Consider the following 21,574-nt stretch of genomic DNA (forward strand, 5'->3'; position numbering starts at 1 on the left):
AGAAAGTGGCTGTCGGTCGAGAAGTCATTTTTACCCCCTGGACTAGAGTGTCTTTGGGAGGCGGACCCACGTAGGTCCGGATGTGGCAAGACGCCTCGAGGGAAGAGGGAACCTTCCCCCCCCCTCCAACGCTCCCCACACTCGGGCGGGGCTGCCGCCATCTCCGCCGTCCCGGCTCCTCCTGCAGAAATCGACAGGATCCGAGACCGGGGCTGCAAAGTAGCCCCGAAAGACCAGGCCTCCAGCTGGCCTCCATCTTGGTGGAGTGGAGAGCCCCAGGGGAGTGGCCTCGCGAGACCCAAACAAGCCCACGTGCCAGGGGGCGGGGCCCTACCGTGACGTCACGGCGCGCGCGGGCGCGCTTTATATCACGCACCGGCGTCCCCTTGCTAGGGACCGTAAAGCGCGGAAGGTCGCGGGCTCAATTTTCCCCGGAACTTTTTTCCTCCCGCCGCCTCGTCCCCTCCCCATTCCTTGTGCCCCCTTTCCGGCCTCCGCGACCCCCCGCGACTGCTGTGGCGGCTGCTGCTATGCGTCAGCCCGGGTGTTGCTGAGCGCGGAGCCCGTGGGGGCACGTGAGGTAAGGAGAAGCCGCGGGGCCGCTGTGGCCTCCCCGTCCGCGCGGGCCTTAGGGCCCCCGGGACCCCCAGGGCCCCCTCTTTCCGCTGTGGTCTCGCTCAGGAGGGTCCCGGCCGTCCCTCGCTTCCCGGCGGATCTGCCCGGTCCTCCGGAAGGCGGACAGTGGGTCGGCTGAACTCCCTCAGCCTCTGCGGCTGTGGCGTCTCGGGGACCCGTGTCCAGCTGCCCCGGGGCCCGCGCACCGGCTCTGCCAGGCGCCCGCAGCTCAGCCTGGATGCCCACGCTCTTGTAGGCCCGCCTTGGGCAGGCACCCCTTCCCCCACTCCCACCCCGCAGCGCGGCTCAGGCTTGTTCAGCTGGGACAACTCTGCAGGTGGAGTTGTTTCCCCGCGTGGAAACGCGCGGTCCGCTTGTGCTTAAGTAACTGGTAAAACTTGCGGCCGAGTCTGGCAGTGAGGTTACTTGGAAACGTCCAGGCCAGGGCAGTGAGCCCTCTTCTTAAAGACTGACCCCCTCGGGACTGACTTGTGTGACACTGATTTGATTCAGACATCTTCAAGTCTGTTTCGCCTCGCATGTCAGCATGTTGTAGGGGGATGCTGGGCGGGGAGGTGGCAGGAACTTTTCCACGGATAGGGGTTCGTATTAATTTCTTAAAGTTGTCGGATCACCTGGTGTCCCAGGTGGCTCCAATGCTGAGGCAGGTGTGGGAAATGTGTTACTCTTATCTGTTCTCACCCAGTCTTCCTTGTGACCAGCTGCGGGTTTGCACACGATGCTGTGAGCATTCAGAGGAACAGTTGAGAGAGAGTTGGAGCTGTCCTCTTGCTCTCGTTGACGTGTAGGCAGATCTGAGCATAACCAGGCCCAGTATTGAGGGGTTTCTTAGCAGAAATTGTTTTTCTTAGAGAATGTTATACAGTCATTTTCTTTTTAAGAACTATGATTTATTTTCAGTCATGTACATGATTTACTTCTTTGGTTTTTTCCTACTCCTTTGCACTCTTGCTTTGCTTTAGTTCTTCTGCCAAACCTTCTTGAATACTCTGATGCCTTCCTTTCTTCATTGTTTGCGTCCACTGTGAATCTTTTTTTTTTTTTTTTCCCTCACCATGTCACTAACTCTTTTGAAGGTCATGAGCACAAGGTCAAAAATTATTTTTTTGGTTATCACCCTGGCCTTTTAACATTGTTTATTCAGTGGCTTGAAACTCATCTGTTACTATGTTTCTAACGCCACCTTTGCAGTTCCCTTTATCTGCTAGGGAAAGTGCTGCCTTGTGGTTTTGTTCTCACAGCTATCCTTTTTTTTTTTTTTTTTTTTTTACCTCATCTCGTCTTAATTTAAAGATACTCATCTAATCTTGATTTAAAGGTTGCATGGAGTAATGATTCAATGGCAGACTCTAGGCCAGACTGCTTAGCTTTGAATTCATGCTCTGCCACTCACCAGTGTTACAGGACCTTGGGTGCCACAGAGAAGTGTCACATCACTTCTGTGTGCCACTGTTTCTTCTGGGGTAGAATAGAAATTATAGTATCTGCCTTACAGAGTTGTGAGGATTAAATTAGTTGTATCTATAAAACAGTGTCTGGCATATTGTAACTGCTTACAAGAATTTTGCCTTTTTAAACTTCTTTCAGGTTATTTAGGTAGTCCCTCAAATCTGGGGGCCTAGCCGTGAGATCTGAGTCATCATTAAGTTTTTTCCCCATCTCGTTTGTTTCTGTTCTCATCATTCATCAGCTTGTATTTCCTAGGTGCCCACGCTGAATGCTAGGAAAACCCTGATGCAGTTGTAATCATTCCCTGCTCTCAGAGAACTCCCTCATAACAGTAAGTAAACTACCACTTACTGAGTGCTGCTTCGGCGCCACTTGCCCTGTTCTTCCTGCACTGTCTGCTTTAGTCTTGGAGCCGCCGGGTGTAGTAGGTGTTCTAGCCCATGTTACAGATAAGGAGCCCAGAGACTGAGGGACTTGCTCCAAGTCATACACCTGAGGTGGGGGACATTTTCAAACCCAGATCTGTCTGCTTCTGAAGTCTGAATTCTCAGCTTGATTGCCGTTTTGCTTCCCTGGCTGGCAAACAGACCATTATGTGGTGTGACTGGCTCTGTGCTGGAGGAAGTAGTGCAGGGTGTTTGGGGGACAGGGAAGAGTCACCTGACCAAGTGTCAGGGGAGAGAGGGGACAAATGAGATGTCAAACAGGCTGAGAGCTGAGGGGATTATCTTTATTTGGCGGGGAGGGTTGGCAGGAACCACACCAGTTAGCAGGAACATTCTGCACAGACCTGGAGGTGAATGAAAAACTAAACGTCTGACGTGTTTGAGGAGTTTCAAGTGATTCAGTCTGACTTGGTTAGAATGTGAAAGGAGAGGAAAGAAATGAGCAGATAGTGAAGGGTCTTACCCTTTGGATCAAGGAATTGGACTTTTTCTGAGGGCATCAGATAGTCGTTGACGGGTTTTAAGCTGGGGCATGAAATAGGATTTTCATTTTAGAAGACTGGCCCAGACCTGTGTGTGAGAGCTGGGGGGGTGAGAATGATGTGCAGCGTAGAGGCTGGAAGCCCCATCGGGGAGCTTCTGCCTAAACTAGGTGAGAGGGGATGGCAGTCTGTGCTCAGGTAAGGGCAGTGGAGATGGAGAGAAGTCCGTCTCTCAGAGGGAAACGTACAGTGTGGAATTGTTAGGCGCTAATGATTGACTGGAGAGCAGAGGTGCACCCAGGAGTGGGATTGCTGGATCATCTGGTAAGTCTGTTTTTAGTTTCTTGGGGAAATCTCCATACTGTTTTCCGTAACGGCTGCATGAAACTACATTCCCACCAACAGTGGAGGAGGGTTCCGTTTTCTCCACACCCTCTCCAGCATTTATCCTTTGTGGACTTTTGCATGATGGCCATTCTGACTGGTGTGAGGTGATAGCTCATTGTAGTTTTGATTTGCATTTCTTTGATAGTTAGCGATGTTGAGCATTTTCTCATGTGCCTATTGGACATTTGTATGTCTTCACTGGAGAATTGCTTGCTTAGGTCTTCTGCCCATTTTTGAATTGGGATGTTTGTTTTTTTCTTTTTAAGTTGTGTGAGCTGTTTATATGTTCTGGAGATTAAGCCCTTGTCAGTCTCATCTTTTGCAAATATTTTCTCCCATTCCGTAGGTTGTGTTTTTGCTTTCCTGTGGCTTCCTTTGCTGTGCAAAAGCTTGTGAGTTTAATGAGGTCCCGTTTGTTTACTTTTGCTTTTATTTCTGTTGCCTGGGTAGACTGCCCTGGGAGAACATTGCTGACATTTATGTCAGATAATGTTTTGCCTATGTTTTCTCCTAGGAGGTTTATAGCGTCTTGTCTTATGTTTAATTTTGAGTTTATGTTTGTGTCTGGTGTGAGGGCCAATTCTAACTTCATTGATTTACATGTAGCTGTCCAGTTTTCCCAACACCATTTGCTGAAGAGACTGTGTTTACCTCCATTGTATGTTCTTGCCTCCTGTGTCAAAGATTAACTGACCAAAAGTTAGTGGATTTATTTGTGGGCTCTCTGTTCTGTTCCATTGCTCCATATGTTTGTTGTTATACCAATACCATGCTGTTTTGATTGCTGTAGCTGTGTAGTATTGTCTGAAGTCTGGGAGGTTTATTCCTCCCTCTTCATTGTTTTTCTTCAGTATTGCTTTCGCAATTCTGGGTCTGTTGTGATTCCATATATATTTGAGGATTATTTGTTCTAGATCTGTGAAAAATGTCCTGGGTCACTTGATAGGGATAGCATTAAATCTGTAGATTGCTTTGGGTGGTATGGCCATTTTAACGACATTAATTCTTGCAATCCAAGAACATGGGATATCTTTCCATTTCTTTAAGTCATCTTTAATTTCCTTGGTCAGTGTTTTGTAGTTCTGTTTGTGTAAGTCTTTCACTTCCTGGGTCATATTTATCCCTAACTGTTTTATTTTTTTTAATGGAATTTAAGCGGGACTGTCTCTTTACTTTCCTTTTCTGACATTTCAGTATTAGTGTAAAGAAATGCCACTGATTTCTGTGTTAATCTTGTATCCTGCTACCTTTCCATATTCTTTTTACAGCTCTAGTATTTTTTGTGTGGAGCCTTTAGAATTTTCTATATATGGTGTCATGTCATCCACGTGTAATGACAATTTTACCTCTTCTCTTCCAGTTTGGATCTTTTTTATTTCTTCTTCTTTTTTTCCCCCCCGAATTGCTGTGCCTAGGAGTTCCAGTACTATATTTAATGGAAGTGGTGAGAGTGGGCATCCTTGTCTTGGTCCAGATGTTAATGGGAAGGCTTTCAGATTTTCACTGTTGCATAGTATGCTGGCTCTAGGTGGATTTTCATTATAGAAGAGTGGCCCAGAGCCCTGTGTGGGGGCTGGGGGGTGAGAATGGTGTGCAGAGTAGAGGCTGTAGAGGCTGGAAGCCCCGTAGGGGAGCTTCTGCCTAAACTGAGTGAGGGGATGGCAGCTTGTGCTCAGGAAAGGGAAGGGAGATGGATAGAAGTCCGTCCGTCAGAGGGAAACGTAGAGTGTGGAATTGTTAGGTCCTGATGATTGACTGGAGAGCGGAGGGGAGAGAAAGGGAGAATGCAGGCTGACACCCAGGGTTGTAGTATGTGGTGTCCCTGGGGGACACAGGAAGTGGACAGAGTTGGAGACTGAGGAAGACGGCTTCACCTTCTGTGCTCAGTTTGACCCGTGGGGGTCCAAGTGGCCGTGGCGGTTCTTCAACTAGACGTGCTGGCCTGAGGCTCAGGGTAGCTGTCAGGGGTTAGGCCGTGAGTCATAGGAGAGGGAGTCGCCTGGATGATAATGGACGGGGGAGAGGAGCTGGTCAGGGAGCCCTTTAGGGTCATCAGCACATAGAGAAGGCAGAGGAGAGAGGCCGGCGAGTCGTGATCCGGGCAGTGGGTGTCACACAAAACAAGGAAAGAGTGTGTGAGCAGGAAGGAGGCACCCATGGGCGAGTGAGCTGGTGCCAGAAAATGCCCCTGGACTAATAGCAGCATTAGTGTTCCTCTGAGAGTGGTGTCGGTGGCCTGTGGGGCAGAAGGCCGCCTGCTTTTGGTTCAGGAGAAAGTAGGATGGGGGTAAAGTTGGGGGGGGGGAGTAGAAGTAGGTCTTTCCGTGTATTGTTTATTGAGTGAAAAAGATAGGTTGTGAAGCACATGTTAAGAAATTTTTGCTTAAAAATTCCACTGGCAGACCGTGCCATCACCAAGGTAAAGAAAAGCGGGACTCATGACAAAGGTGGTGGCAAACAAGTGGACATCAGGGCAGTTCACTGCTGCAGAAATAATCTGGGAAGTTATCATGAACACTGGTGTTGGTGAGCTTTGCGTCTTGGGAAATCTTAATTGCCTCCCGTGTTTGAGTTTTTGCAAAGACCATCATTTTATAATTTATAATTTGTAGAATTAAAAATTGCTGACCGAAGAAGGTTATGGAGCTTTGTTTTATTTCTTAAATCTGCTGGGTGGGGGGTGGGGTACTTGAGCGTACCTAAATGGCAGAGGAGGAGGAGGGAAACCAGAAGGTGTCTGACAGAGGAGGACAGTTGATGGAGCTTGGTTCTTGGGAAGGAAGCAGAAGCGGGATCCAGGCGCCTGTGAGAGAACTAGGTTTTGACCCTGTGCAGGATGGCAGAGGTGGCTGCAGATGATGCAAGGAGGTTTACAGGTGGAGTTTCAGGGGTCAAGATGAGACAGGTTATCTGCTTAGATGAAGGGAGACAGGAGGATGGGGTCCAAGGTCGGGAGAGGAGCAGCGTTATGGGTTCAGAACCCGGATGGGGCTTTACAGGAGGTAGCCTGGAGCTAGGAACAGGGTGCCTGCCAGCACAGCCACAGTGGAACGGGGTCTTTTTTAAGCATGACCAGGTGGTAATGGTGCAGAAGGATGAGGATGCCGACCCTGACCCTACCTCTCGATGGTGAGGTCAGGGGAACAGGGCTGGCCATGTGCCAGAGGAGACTTGCATTTCTGTTGAGACACAGGTGGAGAGGACATCAGTGAAGGGGTGGGCATATAACTTTGGAAAGGATGTTCTGAGGGGCGCAGTGGAGAAGTCTGATGGAGAGGAAAGCAGAGAGGGATTGGATCTGGAGAGAGAAATTGGTTACGTGGAGATGAGCTTACAGCAAGACTAGCTGTGTGGAGAAGCTTGTGTCTTGAGACAGAGTTTGGCAGGGACACGAGGCATGATGGCACCCCCAAAGTGGCCCAAATAGTTAGTCCCTCGTTGGTTGGGATTTTTCTCGGAATACAATCTGTACCCGCGTTGGTCACGGTTGTGAGTCCTGTCTGATGGATGGGCGTGGATACTTTGGCCTTAGATGACTGGGGCTGATGGTGGAGCCCACTGGGTCCCGGGGCTGGTAGTGGAGGTGCCGGTGATACTAGCGGTGTGCTGCCCTGATGTCTGCTGTTGCCACCCCTCTGGTCTGAAGTCCTCATCTTCCTGTACTTCAGTGACTGCACAGTCAGCCAGCAGGTCTTTCTTCAGTTTCTTGAAACTTGAACAGTCCTCTCTTTTGCTGTTAGATAAATTTTTCTAAAACTCTGCCTTTCTCATTTTCAGTTTGTGGTACTGGGCCACGTCAGACCAAATATCCAGCGTCTTCCCCGGTCTGGCTCCACCTGACTTCAGTTTCTGCTCCCAGGACTCAGAGACACTGAGGCCTCCGAGCCAGATCCCTTCCTGTCCTCCACCAGCCCGCAGGGTCAGACTTGTTCTGCAGCTTGACTGTGTGTGCTTTCTGTCTCTCCTTGTCCCAGTTTTATCCTCCCAGGCTCAGCTTAGGTCTTATTCTCTATATGATCCCTTTCCCGATAGGCATGGCCTGCGTTCTTTTTCTTCTCTAAGCTACGACATTTACTGTCTGGTAGAGACATTGCAGCCGGTGGCTCGTGTGTGAGTGGTGAGCCTGAGGAGACGAGTCATCCCTCCTTTCTGGAGCAGACATCCAGTACCTTCAACTCTACCGCATCGCCGTGGAAGCGCGAGGCACGCCTCCTCTGCTATGGCTTTGCATCCCGTCTCTCTGTCTTTCTCTGGGACCGCATCCTTTCTTATTCCCTCTCCTTCCTCACCCACCTCTTTCCCTTTTCCTGGCTCATCCTGGCAGCGGTGAAACATTCTTAATAGTCCCCAGTTAAAAAACAGACCTTGCTGTGCTCCATGTTTTCCCTTCCCCTTCCGAGCTCAGTGTCACAGTCTCCTGCGCCCCACCCCCCGCTCACTTACACTTCAGTTTGCTCTGGCGTGTATTCCATCCCTCCATCCCCTGAAAATGTTCTTTTTTAGGACACCTGGGCCTCTGTGTTGTGAAATTCTGGTGGACACGCGGCCACCTTGCTCCTTCCTCGGCACCCTCTGTAGTGACCGCTTCTTCACACACGTCCCTCCCTGGGCTTCGGTGACACCTCTGCCTGGTGTTCTTCCGCCTCCCTAGCGACTCCTTCTTCATCTCTTCAGCCACTTCTCTTTCTCTGGATGCTCTGTGAGTCTGCCCCAGCATTCAGTCCTGCCTCTAGTCCTTCTCTTCCTCGTGTGTACGTGCGGGGAGCCTCAGAAGTCTTGGTGTTCGAAATGCTGGGGCTTCAGGAATTGTATACATGCTGATGACCTCCGAATCACACTCCAAGTTTCAGGCTCGCATGTCCGGGTGCTGCTCGATGTTTCCACATGGATGCCTGACGGGTCCTTCGCACTTGACATCAGGGAGTGGAATATTTCATTGTACACACACGTGCACACCCTCACAGCCTCCCTCCTGCTCGCTCTCCTTCCCTGCCTCCCTCCCTATTATTTCTGATCCTTCTCATAGAGTAAGTGGCCCCAGTTGCTTAGCCCAGAAACTTAGCCATCATCCTTATTCCTCCCTTTTCCCCATTTTAACATCTGGCTTGTTGGCACATAAGTTCTGTCATTTCTGCTTCCCCAACGATCCAGTCACTTCTCTGAGTCTGCTGCCATCATCCTTTCTGAACCCCCACGGCACCCCCTTGGACACCTACAGTAGTAGCACCTGACTCACCTCTGTTTTCCCCTCCTCCAATCCACTCTGCACCATGGAGCCAGCCTGACCTTAGGAAAACACACCCCATCATTTCATTCCCCTGCTGCAGTATTTTCCTTCGCACTTAGAATCAGTCCCGCTGCTCGTGGTGGTGTCTGAGAGCCATGTACGATTGCTCTCTGCCGCCTCTCCAGCCTTGTCTCAGGTCGTCTCCCCTCGCTCACATGCTGTGGACACGCCGGCCTCCTTTCTGTGCTTGGACTCATCCAGGTCTGTCTCACTTCATGGCCTTTGCACGTGCTCGTTCTTCTGTCTGGCACACTTGTAGCTCGTTCTTTTCCATCCATCAGGTCTTCTCAAATGTCACCTTCTTTCTGACATTTATTTATTTATTTATTTGAATTACAGTCAGTTTACAGTGTTGTGTCAATTTCCGGTGTACAGCACAACTTTTCAGTCATACATGAACATACACATATTTATTTTCATGTTCTTTTTCACCGTGAGCTACTACAAGATCTTGAATATATTTCCCTGTGCTATACAGTATAAAGTTGTTTATCTATTCTGCGTATACCTGTCAGTATCTACAAATCTCGAACTCCCAGTCTGTCCCTTCCAACCCCCCTCCCCCCTCCCCCCTGGCAACCACAAGTTTGTATTCTATGTCTGTGAGTCTGTTTCTGTTTTATATTTAAGTTCATTTGTCGTCGTCTTTTTTTTTTTTTTTTTTTTTTTTTTTTTTTTTAGATTCCACATATGAGTGATATCATATGGTATTTTTCTTTCTCTTTCTGGCTTACTTCACTTAGAATGACATTCTCCAGGGACAACCGTGTTGCTGCAAATGGCATTATGTTGTCATTTTTTATGGCTGAATAGTATTCCGTTGTATAAATACACCACAACTTCTTTATCCAGTCATCTGTCGATGGACATTTATGTTGTTTCCATGTCTTGGCTATTGTAAATAGTGCTGCTCTGAACATCGGGGTGCAGGTGTCTTTTTGAAGTAGGGTTCCTTCTGGATATATGCCCAGGAGTGGGATTGCTGGCTCATCTGGTAAGTCTATTTTTAGTTTCTTGAGGAATCTCCATACTGTTTTCCACAGTGGCTGCACCATACTGCATTCCCACCAACAGTGTAGGAGGGTTCCCTTTTCTCCACAGCCTCTCCAGCATTTGTCCTTTGTGGACTTTTGCATGATGGCCATTCTGACTGGTGTGAGGTGGTACTTCATTGTAGTTTTGATTTGCATTTCTCTGATAATTAGTGATACTGAGCATTTTTTCATGTGCCTGTTCTGACCATCGTATTTTGACTGTGCCCCTAATGACTCCATCATGCTAGCTTTGTTACTTGTTTCATTTGTGCATTGGCTTCTTGTCTCTCCCAAACGTAAGTTGTGTAAAGGCAGGGGCCTCGTCTTCCGTGTTCACTGCTGTATCTACAGCTAGCAGTGTGTCTGGAACTCAGTAAGTTCTCAGACTTTTGCTGAACGAACAATTACTATTCTCTGTTTCAGCCCTTTCTTATTAATTCTATGCACTGAATACAGTGGTATGAAATATGTTTGGTTTTTCTCTGTCTAGTTGGAATTCTGGGGATCTCCTTCTTAGCTGAGTGAGAGCACATCTCCCAGTTGCTGGCGGACGTGATGTTTCACCGGTTGCTATCAGTGGTCCGAAGACAAAGAAACAGCCGAGGATGGCAGAAGTGGTCCTCAGTCAGAAGCGGTGCATTCGTCGCCGAAGCGCATTCCGTTGCCCTGCCTGCCGAGGCACACGTGGTCATCTGTGGGGGTGGAATCATGGGCACATCTGTGGCCTATCATCTCTCTAAGATGGGATGGAAGGATATTGTCCTTTTGGAGCAGGGCAGGTAAGGATCAAACTGGACCTGGCTTGGCTTGTGGCTCCCCTTCACTGATTGGATGGGCTTCCCTCATCCCTTTTGGTAACACTGACCCACCAATAGCTAATCTAAATATTGCGAAGTGGCATTAAGAAGAATCACAGAAAAGTGAAATCTCCAGTACATTGTTTTGTGATGCCCAATACTCATGCTTTTTGGTTTTCAGAGAAGTGGCAGGCTCCAGCATAACAAGTAGCTAAGGGATGTATTTCTGTCAGGCTCACAGCACATCTTACCATCCTGCTCTCTCTGTTGTAGTAAAACAGCAATGAATCCTGTGACTCGGGTGCTTCGTCTTTGAGCTGCTTTCTGCCTTATTTCTGTTCCTCTTCATTTAATTAACTTATTTTAGAACAGTTTTAGATTTACAGAACAATTGTGAAGCTAGTTCAGAGTCCCCATGTACCTCACATCCAGTTTCACCTGCTACTAACATCTTACGTTAAGATTCGTGTTTCAGTGAACGAGCCAATATTGAGACATTATTATTAACTGAAGTTTCTGTTCACTAAAGAATTCATTCACTTTTTCCCTAGTGTCCTTTTTCTGTTCCAGGCTTTTCATGTTCTATTGCCTATCACAAATTGGACAACATTTAAGACATTTAAAGTGTGTTTATTTTTGAATAGGCAACACATTCACAGAGTTCGAAATTGAAATTGTATAAAAGAGCATACAGGGAAAAGTCTCCTTCTGCCTGACCTTCAGCTACAGGTTTCCCTCACTGGAAGTGAGCTAAGTTCCTTGCATATCATTTCTAGATACTCTTTTACATGTATAATCAAATATGTATTGGTAGGTATGTATATGGCTATCTGGATATTCATTTTTTCCCCCCATCTCATGCAAGTGGTAGCATGACTTAAACTGTGTTCTTCCCCTGGCTTTTTTCTTTAGGGTTGTTCCATTAAGATTGGTGCATAAAAGTATTCTCATTCTTTTTATTTTTTATTTTTTTGGCGGGGGGGGGGGGGGCGCTGGCGGGAATTAGGTTTATTTATTTATTTATTTATTTTGATGGAAGTACTGGGGATTGAACCCAGGACCTTGTGCGTGCTAATGAAGCACGTGCTCTACCATTGAGCTGTACCCTCCCCTCTCATTCATTTTGTATGTAAAGTACTCTGTTGAATAGGTGAACTCCAAAATTTTAAATCATTCTCATGTTGATGGGCATTTTGTTTGTTTCCATCTTTTAGTGTTAGAAACAGTGCTATAATAAGGAACCTTGAATATGTTGTATTCACGGATGTGTGAGTCTGCCTAATAGCATTTGCATCCATCCTACAGGCTGGCTGCTGGCTCTACGAGGTTCTGTGCTGGCATCCTAAGCACCGCCAGACACTTGACCATTGAGCAGAAGATGGCAGACTATTCAAACAAACTCTACCATCAATTAGAGCAAGAAACAGGGATCCAAACAGGTAAGCAGGTAATCTAGACTCTTTCACTCAGTACTGTTTTTGGTCTCACACCGAGTCTGCCCAGTGATTTGGTAATTTGGACTTGAGTTTTAGTCCAGGCTCAGCACTAGTCAGGGTGTGACAGGTGGCACAGGGCAAGTCAGGTAGCTTGTCGAGCTGTCTTCAGTTTCCTTCTCTATACGTTGAGGGTCTTCAATCAGTATCCTAGACCCGTTTCAGATTCTGCAATTCTTAGGGAACAAACGTTTTCCTGGGCCATTTCATATATATTTCACTCACTGAAGTATAGTAAGTGGCTCCTAAATGAAGAGGAGGAGAAAGAACTCAGGTTTAGGTGCTCGATAGTTAAATCATAGTTTGATCCCCTGCACTGCAACAGTTGCTGTTAAGGATATTTCTGACTAGAAAGCATAAACGTGGATTTCCCACTACCTGTGTAATTAGGGGAGTAAGGACATGGGATTGCAAGCTAAAAAGTACTGGAGTGAGTAGGAATTGTCCCAAGAACAGGAAGATGGATCTGTACTGTGTCCCATATAATAACAAGTTGAAAGAATGTCTAGCAGTTTGTTGTGAGGTGATGGGTCAGCTAGAAGCCTAGAGTCGAGCCTAGTCTCATGGCTGATGAAACTGGTGACCACTCTTATTATCATGAGAGGGTAGTGAGACCCAGTGGTGAAATTCAGGACAGTACACATGTGAGGGATGCTCTTCTGAAGACCTTGCATAATTCAGATCACACATAATTCAAGACTAATAGTGACAAAGGAGGAGGGTAACTTCTCTTTTTGCCAACTGAAGGGTAACCTTATTTGTAAATTGCAACTGAAGACTGATTTTCTGGTAACTTGGCTATGGTAGACGTGGAACCTAACTGTATTTCGGATACTTCTGGTTGGATTTAATTTAATGACAACAAGGTACTTGAATCAGATATTAACTAGGGGTTGAGTCAGAAGAGGGTCCACAGAATGGGCTCACAGCTAGAACTGCTGACTCCCAGTCCCTTGGTTCAGTTACTAGTGCTTTGCTGAGCCTTACATCGCTCAGGTGGTCCAATTCCAGAGAAACCAGGGCGACAGACTTCTTCTCTGTAAGGTAAGTTAGCCTAGCTTTTGGTCTCGTTCCCTTTCTGGACTGCCTTATTGATGCCTGTGGGGCAGTGAGGAAGCCAGGCAAGGGAGAGTAAGGGCATCCCCCTCAATCTGTCACCCCCATTGTAGTTCACCAGTGATGCTGTGAAAGATGCTGTAGGGGCTTCCCTGATGGAGAATTCTGTTACCCAGCAGAGTGTTACATGTGTATACTCCCATAATCACTGTCACCCAGCGGGCTGCTCTGAGACATTAAGACAAATGACACATGTACAACCTAGATTTAATGATAAGAAATCGTGTGCCAGTTCTCTGAAAATAGTTCATTCTCGTGAGGTGTGCGTTAACAACTTTCTACTCGGAGTTAGTGGATCACTTCAGCAGTCCTCATTATGCAGATACTAGTTTCTGCAGTGCTTCCTTTGCGTGAAGTATAATTTTTGTCGAGTGAATGAACATGCTAATCTAAAAGTTTTAATAACTTTTTGAAAGTATTCCGTATATCATTTGATCTTACAAGGAGGAAGGTTCATTCTTTTACAGATAAGAAACCTAGATGCAGGTAGATTAAGCCATTTACCAAATCCATGTCAAATCAATTGAAAAAAAAATGTTTAGTGAGTTATAAGGAACTTTAAAAAAATTTTAAACATATGTAACAAGTTACATACTCATTATAATAAATATGAGCTATATAGGAATATAAAAATAAAAAGTGAAAATCTTTCCTCCCCACTCAGTAACCCCTGAAAGTTACCACTCTGGTTAGTTTGTACCCTTGGACTCCCTTTTATGGTATATGTATACAGGTATAGTTTTTTGTTTTTTTTTTTTAAACCAAACTCAGATTGTATTCAGCATTATTATTACGTACCTTCTTTTTTTTTTTTTTTTTTTTTAGAGACTGTACCTTGTTTTTTGCCCTTAAGAATGTTTTGTACAAAAATATAAGCCCACAAGATTAATTATTGTAATACTATCTAATTGCAAATGTAAGACTGCAAATTTAAATATTATACATAGGACGTTGGTAAAATGAAGTGGAACAACCACATGAAGGACTGCTAGGTGGATGAGAAAAGGAAGAGGATGTCAGTGAACTGCTGTGGAGTGGGTTCTGGGATACACTGTCATATGAGAAAAACAGAGCATTAAAGATTACGTAAAACAGGCTACTTTTGTGTAAGAAATAAAATATGCAAGTGCATACTTACTTTGCGAACAAGGAAATAGAGGAAGGATAAACCAGGAAGTACTGAGGTTGGTTACCTTCCCAGGGTAAGACAGAAACAGGGTGGAGGGTGGGGGCGTGGGGGGTAGTGACATTTCTTGATTTTGTGTAGTTTCGACTTTTAGAGTGATGTGAACATTTTGCATACTCAAATATAAAAGAAAACCATCAGGATGGGGGTCGGGGGGGGACCTACGATGGAACACTACCAGAAATAACCTAACTACATTTCCAGTGAGTAACAACTTTTCTATAGGGGGAAAAAAGAACTACTAGGAACCTCTGACCACAGTATTTTGACTCTACCTTCAGTCGAAGACAAACAGAAATGTAAACAAACATTGACCAGTAATTAGCAATTTTATTTTTCACAGTGGTAGTGGTATGGACAGGTCTGCTTTCTGTGTACTCTAGGATTGAGCAAAGGAGTAAATTTATTGAAGATACGAGTCCTTTCAAAACCAGGCTCTGACACTTCAGTTCCCCAAACTTGGCAACCTTGTCATGTCAGTGAAGGGCATATTTAGCTGATGATTTCAAGAGGAGTAAGAAAATACTTAAATTTACTTTTTAAAATATACCTGATTGATTCGATGTTTTTCTTCATAAGAATTAAGAGTCACTGCATTCTGGGAAGATTGTCATCGACTCAAGTGTAATAGCAGTTGTAGCAGGTACTTTGATTGTAAACAACAGGAATTGACCCTGGGTAACTTGGGCAAAAAAGAGTTTAGTTGGAAGGCCACTGGGGGCCCGTAGGGCTGGCAGGAGGCTACCAGCTGGAGGCAGGGTGGAGGCCAGGTTGTGGGGACCCCACAGCAGTCAGTCCCTCAGCTGGAACAAGAATAGTCTGGCCAGGACGCTGCTGCTTCTGAGATGAGGCACCTCCTTGATCAAGACTGAGTATTCCAGGAGGGTCAGATGGCTTGCGCTTAGGTCACAGGCCTGCTGGCTGTACTGGGGAACACGGGAGGGGAGGCTGATGTGGTGAGTGGCCTTCACCAAGGGTTACACTCCCACCTAGAATAGGAGGCCAAAGGGTGTAATTACCTAAAGGGGTGAGAATATAGATCGGTCAGAGTTACATCTCCCCCCAAGAAAAGTCTGTGTAGCAATTCACTTCTATTGTAAGAGTGATTTGATGTACATTAGAATCTTCATTTGATCCTCACAAGACTGAGCTGAGACTGGTTGGTTGGTGGGCAGTCCGGACTCATCACAGGTCTGCTGTTGACAGTCTAGTGGGCTTGCCACTCTGCCCCTTCCCCCAAGCCGCACTCTGCCTGGTCTGTCTCAGTTTGGGCTGTTTTCTCTTCCAGGTTACATAAGGACGGGCTCGATCTTCCTGGCACAAACTCAGGACCGGCTGATCTCCCTGAAGCGTGTCAACTCAAGGCTGAAGTACGTATGAGGCTAGAAGCCTGTCCTGACTTTACTGTCAGCTGACCTCTGCGGGAGGGCCAGTGAATGTCATTGTCCCCCTGTGTTCTGTGGCAGTGTCATAGGCATCCCTTCCGAGATCATCTCCCCCAAGAAAGTGGCCGAACTTCACCCTCTCCTCAATGTGCACGACCTGGTGGGGGCCATGCATGTTCCCGAGGATGCGGTGGTGTCCTCCGCTGATGTGGCTCTTGCCCTGGCAAGTGCTGCCTCCCAAAATGGTAAGCTGGCTTTGGGTTAGGAAGGAAGAGGTCGTCTAAGAAAGCACCTCACGATAGGCAGGGGCTCCAAGCCGCTTCCATGTGGGAACACTGGCTCTTAGCTCTTCGCAGGAATTTTGTGTTTCTATAATAACCTGTTAATAAATATTTTCCCTCAGGGCCACAGTTTTCTTACTAAAGTTCCAAGGAACTGCTTTTAGTTACTGCTTAAAGCACTTCAGATTTAAGGGCATTTCCCCACCCCCCCCACGGGACTTGAGAAGCTCCAAGGTTGAAACACACCTTGGGGATTTAATCCACAGACAGCTTGGATCACATCCCAGTGTTGCAGTGAATAAGGGGGAGAACTAGTCAGTGCCCAGGGTGTTACACACTTTGGATAAACTGATTCGTGATGTAGGTAGATGAGGATTTAAGATGCCCTACTGAACTTTTTCTCCCCTGCCCCTTTATGATTACTGGGATTTGGTTATTTACTAAAGTTGGCTTTTCAGTTGGCCTGGCCTTTTCAGTCTTGGGAAAGGCCCATTTCCACAGTCTCCGGATGAGGTTCCAGGAGTTTTTTGGTTTTTAAAATGAAAGCATCGACCTGGCCTTTTCAGTGATTCTTGAGTTGAGAATTTGCTGCAAGTGCCGAGTTCTGACACGGTAGGTGATGACGCACCAACCCTTTGTCTGCCTTTCCACAGGTGTTCAGATCTATGACCGGACGAGTATTCTTCATGTTATGGTCAGAAAAGGTCAAGTCACTGGTGTGGAGACAGATAAAGGACAGATCCAGTGCCAGTATTTTGTCAACTGCGCTGGTCAGGTAGGTTAGCAGCAATACTGGGTCACTGATTTTCTTATTTACCTCTTGTCTCCAGGATTTTTTGGCGTAGAGACGTAAGGTTAGTATTGTGACAGAATAAACAGATGCCAGGGACCACACTGTTTCTTGTGTGGACGGGAAAACTCAGAATTCTCACACTCCAAATCGGAACCCTGTACTTACTCCTCATATAGAAGCACTAGTGACCTTTCCTTCCTCCACCCTGGTGACTGGTGCTGTCCTGGTCCGGAAGGCCAGGAAACGGTTGATCTTGACATAAATCAGCCCTTGGCGTTTGGTCTTTCTTTGGTGATTCATTTCATCCTATCACCCAGCAAATAAGTAGTAGGCGGTTTTATCGTGCCAGGAGCATGCATTCAGTTTCCGAAACACTACGCCGCTGTTGGTCTGGGGGCAGACTGGCCCCTTGCCTCCCCCTCCACAGTCTTAAGGGGACCTAGGAATACTCTCTGACCTGTGAAGTTCTTTTGTGATTGGTGTCTGGGGTTTGCAGTTGAGGCCAGGCATTCTGTTAAAAGGGCCTTGCTTGCTCCCCACGAGTTCCTTTTACAGCTGGTAAATCGGTCTTCCTTTGAGCTAAGAGTAAATTTTGTGCTTTAAAGGGTATAGTGTTGCTCCCCATCCGATAATTGAACTACAGCAGGCGGGAGCTTGGCTTCCCACAGCTGACATGGTAGCGAGAGTGCCCATTAGCTGCTTGAAATTAAACTCTTCTCAAGCGGCTGAACTTGCTCACTTGTCTCTCTGTTCCTCTTCCACCCACAAATCAATCTGTCCGTTTGTAGTGGGCATACGAGCTGGGTCTGTCCAACGAGGAGCCGGTCAGTATCCCGTTACATGCCTGCGAGCACTTCTACCTTCTGACTCGCCCCCTGGAGACCCCCCTGCAGAGCAACGCACCAAGTGAGGACTCGCACTTTGTTTTTAATCTTGTTTCCTTGCCACCGTTCTGTCCTCTGCAGAGGAAGGCTTTCTGCTAAGGACAGACTGTGCCCAAAGAGTCTTGTCTTTTCTGGAGCATGTTACAGGGCGGGGGACCCAATTCTAACTTCCCTGTAATAACTGACTCCTTATGAAAGTGCCCACTCTGGCCATCCCACTTCAGCAATTTTGTTTGTTTTTTGGCAAGTTAACTGTAATTCCAAATTGAGAATGTTTGGAATGTAACCTAGAGTTTTTGTCTCAATGCTGTACATAGTGGAGATGTCATAGGTGAGCTATAAACTCGGGCTGTTCAGTGACTCCCGGCGCCGTGGGAGGGTTTGATGTCACTTTGAGGTCTTCGTCCCTAGAGTGGGCTCTGCAGCCCCCTTTCTGTTAGGCTTTCACGTGGCACAGTGGCAGTTACGTAGTTTGGTTGGTTGTGAGGCCTAGTTAAAGCTTCTAGGTAACTGATCTGGTTAGGCATAGTCTGAGAAAGTCTCCACTGTAAATCTGAGAGGGAGGATCCTCCCCCATGACCGGGAAAGGTATTTTCAAGCTGATGAGAGCCAGTGTTCACTGGATGCTGTGTGGCTAATAAAGCCTATAATTGGTGTTTTTGTTGTGCTTCTTTTTCTGTCCATCTGGAATGCTGGCTGGGCCCTAAACCCTGTTTCTTCTCTCCTACTCCCCACCCCCTTGTCATTTCTCTTCCTCAGCTATTGTGGACGCTGACGGAAGAATTTATATTCGGAACTGGCAGGGTGGCATCTTGTCTGGGGGCTTTGAGAAGAACCCGAAACCAATTTTCACTGAGGGCAAGAACCAGCTGGAGATTCAGAATCTACAGGAAGACTGGGATCACTTTGGTATGTGAACTAGGTTGTAACACGAATGCCATATATTTGTCTAAGACCTTATATTTTAAAGCGTTTTCAGGAATGCAGGCACACCTCGTTTTATTGTTCTTCGCAGATACTGCGTCTTGAATAAATTGAAGGTTTGTGGCAACTCTGTGTTGAGCAAGCTTGTTGGTGCCATTTTCCATTTACTCCCTTTGTGTCTCTCACATTTTGGTAATTGTGGCTTTTTTATTATTATTATATTTGTTACAATCTATGATCGGTGATCTTTGTTGTTACTATTGCAAAAAAAAAGATTTGCTGAAGGCTCAGATCATGGTTAGCACATTTTAGCAATTTTTTTTTTTTTACTTTTTTTTTTAGAAGTTTTAATAATGCACTGAAGTCTGAATGAGTTGACTTTTTAAAAAGTTTTTCTGAGATCTAGTTAAGGTACAATATTGTATAAGTTTCAGGTGTACAACATAATGACTCATAATTTTTAAGTTATAGTCCATTTTCAGTTATTATAAAATATTGGCTCTATTCTCTGTCCTGTACAATGTAGGTCTGTAGCTTGTTTATCTTGTACATGGTAGTTGTTCCTCTTGATCTCCTGCCTCTCTCCTGCCCCCTCTTCCTTCCTTCTCCCCACTGGTAAGTGCTGGTTTATCCTCTGATTCTGTGAGTCTGCTTCTTTCTTTCTCTCTCTTTTATTTAATTCACTAGTTCATTTTCTTTTTTAGATTCCACATATAAGTGATAACATACAGTATTTGTCTTTCTCTGACTCATTTCACTAAGCAAGCATAATACCGTCCAAGTCCATCCATGTTGCAAATGGCAAAATTTCATTTTTTTCTTACAGCTGAGTAGTATTCCATTATATATATATATATAAAAAACCACGTTTATTTTACCCATCTGTCTATGGACATTTAGTTGCTTGCACATCTTGGCTATTGTAATAATGCATCTATGAACATTGGGGCATTGGGGTGCATGAATCTTTTCAAATTAGTGTAGCAGTAAAGTATTTAATTTTATTTTAAATTTGTTTTTAAGGTATGTGCATTGCTTTTTTAGGCATAATGCTGTCACACACACATTAAAAAATACACTACAGTAGAGTGTAAACATAATATTTACATATTATATCCAGTGGGAAACCAGAAAATTCAGTGACTCGCTATATTGCAACATTCGCTTTACTGAGGTGGTCTAGAACTGAACCGAGGTATGCCTCCCTAGTTCCTTATTTGATTTTTGTAACAACACCATTCGGTGGTTACAGAGGGCAGTCTACAGAGTTTGTCTGGTCTAAGGATGCAGTTACTGGTGAACAGCCTCAGGGAACTAAAAATCTTGGATCTCGGTTAAATGATTTTTGGCTTCTCTTACTTACCTAACATCACTGCTGAAATTTTAGGCTAGGAGGAAACCTTCTTTTGATAGGACTTCGTATAAAATTGAAGAGAATTTTAAAAAGCAGAATTGTTTCGTTAATACGTTCTTCTACTCAATTTTAAAATAATTTTAATTTATTGAATAGGTCATATAGTCACATGGTCCCAAATTCAAAAGCTATGAAAGGGACTAGAATGAAGAGTGTCCCTCCTTCCCTTTAGAACTTAATTTTGGGGAAATTTCAAACTTTTAAAAGTGGGGAGAACAGTATAAACCCCCATGTACCCACCAGCCTGCTTCAGCCTGGTGTGTCATCTGTTACCACTGTCCCACTGGCTTATTCCCTGACTGTGGACTTACCTTAAAACAGGCCGAGGCTCTGTCTTTTGCTGCTGTTCCAACTTAGGTGACATTGTCTTTTATTGCAGATCTCTTTGGGGGCCATTTAAGGGCTTTCCCTCGAGTTCTGATCCCTTTGAGATTGTCCTCTTTAGGCACGGGTGGCATCTGCTCTCCCTCAGCTCCTTTCCTCTCTAGAGAGTATCTTTCTTTCCTCTCCATCTGTGTTTATGTCGATCACTTTGTAGGTACGCCCCACGATTCCACCACGGTTTCTGCTTCTGATAAATGGCCAAGCTGGCTCTTCTCAGGAAAGCTCTCCAAGAGAATTTTCTAAAAGGAGGGAGGTAGAGAAGCGTAAGCGGTGGAACGTTTGGGACTTCCCTAAAGCTGGGGACTCTGTTTTGGTTTGCTGTTGTTTCTCAGAGCCCCTGCTGAGTTCCCTCCTGCGTCGGATGCCAGAACTGGAGGCTCTGGAGATCGTGAAGTTGGTGAACTGCCCTGAGACCTTCACCCCGGACATGAGGTGCATCATGGGAGAGTCTCCTTCAGTGCAGGGCTACTTTGTCCTGGCGGGAATGAACTCTGCTGGCCTTTCGTTTGGCGGGGGAGCCGGAAAGTAAGTCCTTCTCACTCAGACTCAGCTTGCTGGGCTTCTTCCTTTCTGGAGCTACTCCTTGTCAGTATGGCCTGTAATGTACTTAATCCAGTATGCGCATACTGAGAGGAAGACACATGTAATTGACAGTCGTATCCCCTTCAAAGTACTCACCATGGGAGGCCCAGAAACGTCACTGTACAAAACGCTGGTGGAAGTCCTCTTTTGGAGTTAGCCTCGGAGCCTGTGGGATGTTCTTCTGTACTACTTCAGTCGTAACAAATGTTGGTCCTTTGTATATCTGAGTTTGGAAACAACCAGTTGTGATGAATGAGATAGAAGATTATGCTGATTATAGATGGTTTTATTTTAAAATTTGGTAGTAATAAAAATTAAGACAGTGTTGAAAGGACAAATACTGTGTAACATCCCCTTATATGAATCCTTAGAATAGTCCAATTCATAGAGACTGATGTAGAATGGTTGTTGCCAGGGACTAGGCCAGGGAGGATGGGAGTACTGCTTAATGAATACAGAATTTTGGTTTTGGAAGGTGAAAAGAATTTTGAAGATGGTTTGTGTTGATGGTTATAGACAATGTGAAAGTATTTATACCACTGAACTATACATTTGAAAATAATAAAGATGGAAAATTTTTATGCTGCGTATATTTTACCACAATTTAAAAATTT

General features: G+C 45.7%; 1 protein-coding gene and 1 long non-coding RNA gene across 6 annotated transcripts in view; one reads left to right on the plus strand and one right to left on the minus strand.

Annotated features, from left to right (window-relative positions):
- Positions 1–367: 367 nt before the first annotated feature.
- PDPR (pyruvate dehydrogenase phosphatase regulatory subunit) overlaps positions 368–21,574 on the plus strand; it is a 39,623-nt gene continuing 18,416 nt past the window's right edge. For 2 of the 5 annotated variants that reach the window (XR_004322509.1, XM_032486725.1), the window contains exons 1-10: positions 368–580; positions 2,341–2,416; positions 10,212–10,500; positions 11,824–11,957; positions 15,602–15,683; positions 15,780–15,943; positions 16,633–16,754; positions 17,561–17,678; positions 18,416–18,565; positions 20,711–20,903. Coding sequence is in view for 4 of the 5 variants with exons in the window: in XM_032486725.1 (XP_032342616.1) it covers positions 10,277–10,500; positions 11,824–11,957; positions 15,602–15,683; positions 15,780–15,943; positions 16,633–16,754; positions 17,561–17,678; positions 18,416–18,565; positions 20,711–20,903 (1,187 nt within the window). In the remaining variant the exon portion in view is untranslated. Of the gene's footprint in view, positions 581–2,326; positions 2,417–10,211; positions 10,501–11,823; positions 11,966–15,601; positions 15,684–15,779; positions 15,944–16,632; positions 16,755–17,560; positions 17,679–18,415; positions 18,566–20,710; positions 20,904–21,574 lie in introns of those variants that run through there. The other 3 variants (XM_032486726.1, XM_032486727.1, XM_032486728.1) reach the window with 3 other exon arrangements.
- Positions 11,128–20,715, minus strand: LOC116665810. Its single transcript, XR_004322511.1, has 2 exons — positions 20,306–20,715; positions 11,128–12,256 (listed from the first exon to the last, which is right to left on the minus strand). It is a non-coding gene; the product is annotated as an uncharacterized LOC116665810 (long non-coding RNA).

Source organism: Camelus ferus, chromosome 9 (assembly GCF_009834535.1).
Source record: "Camelus ferus isolate YT-003-E chromosome 9, BCGSAC_Cfer_1.0, whole genome shotgun sequence".
NCBI lineage: Eukaryota > Metazoa > Chordata > Mammalia > Artiodactyla > Camelidae > Camelus > Camelus ferus.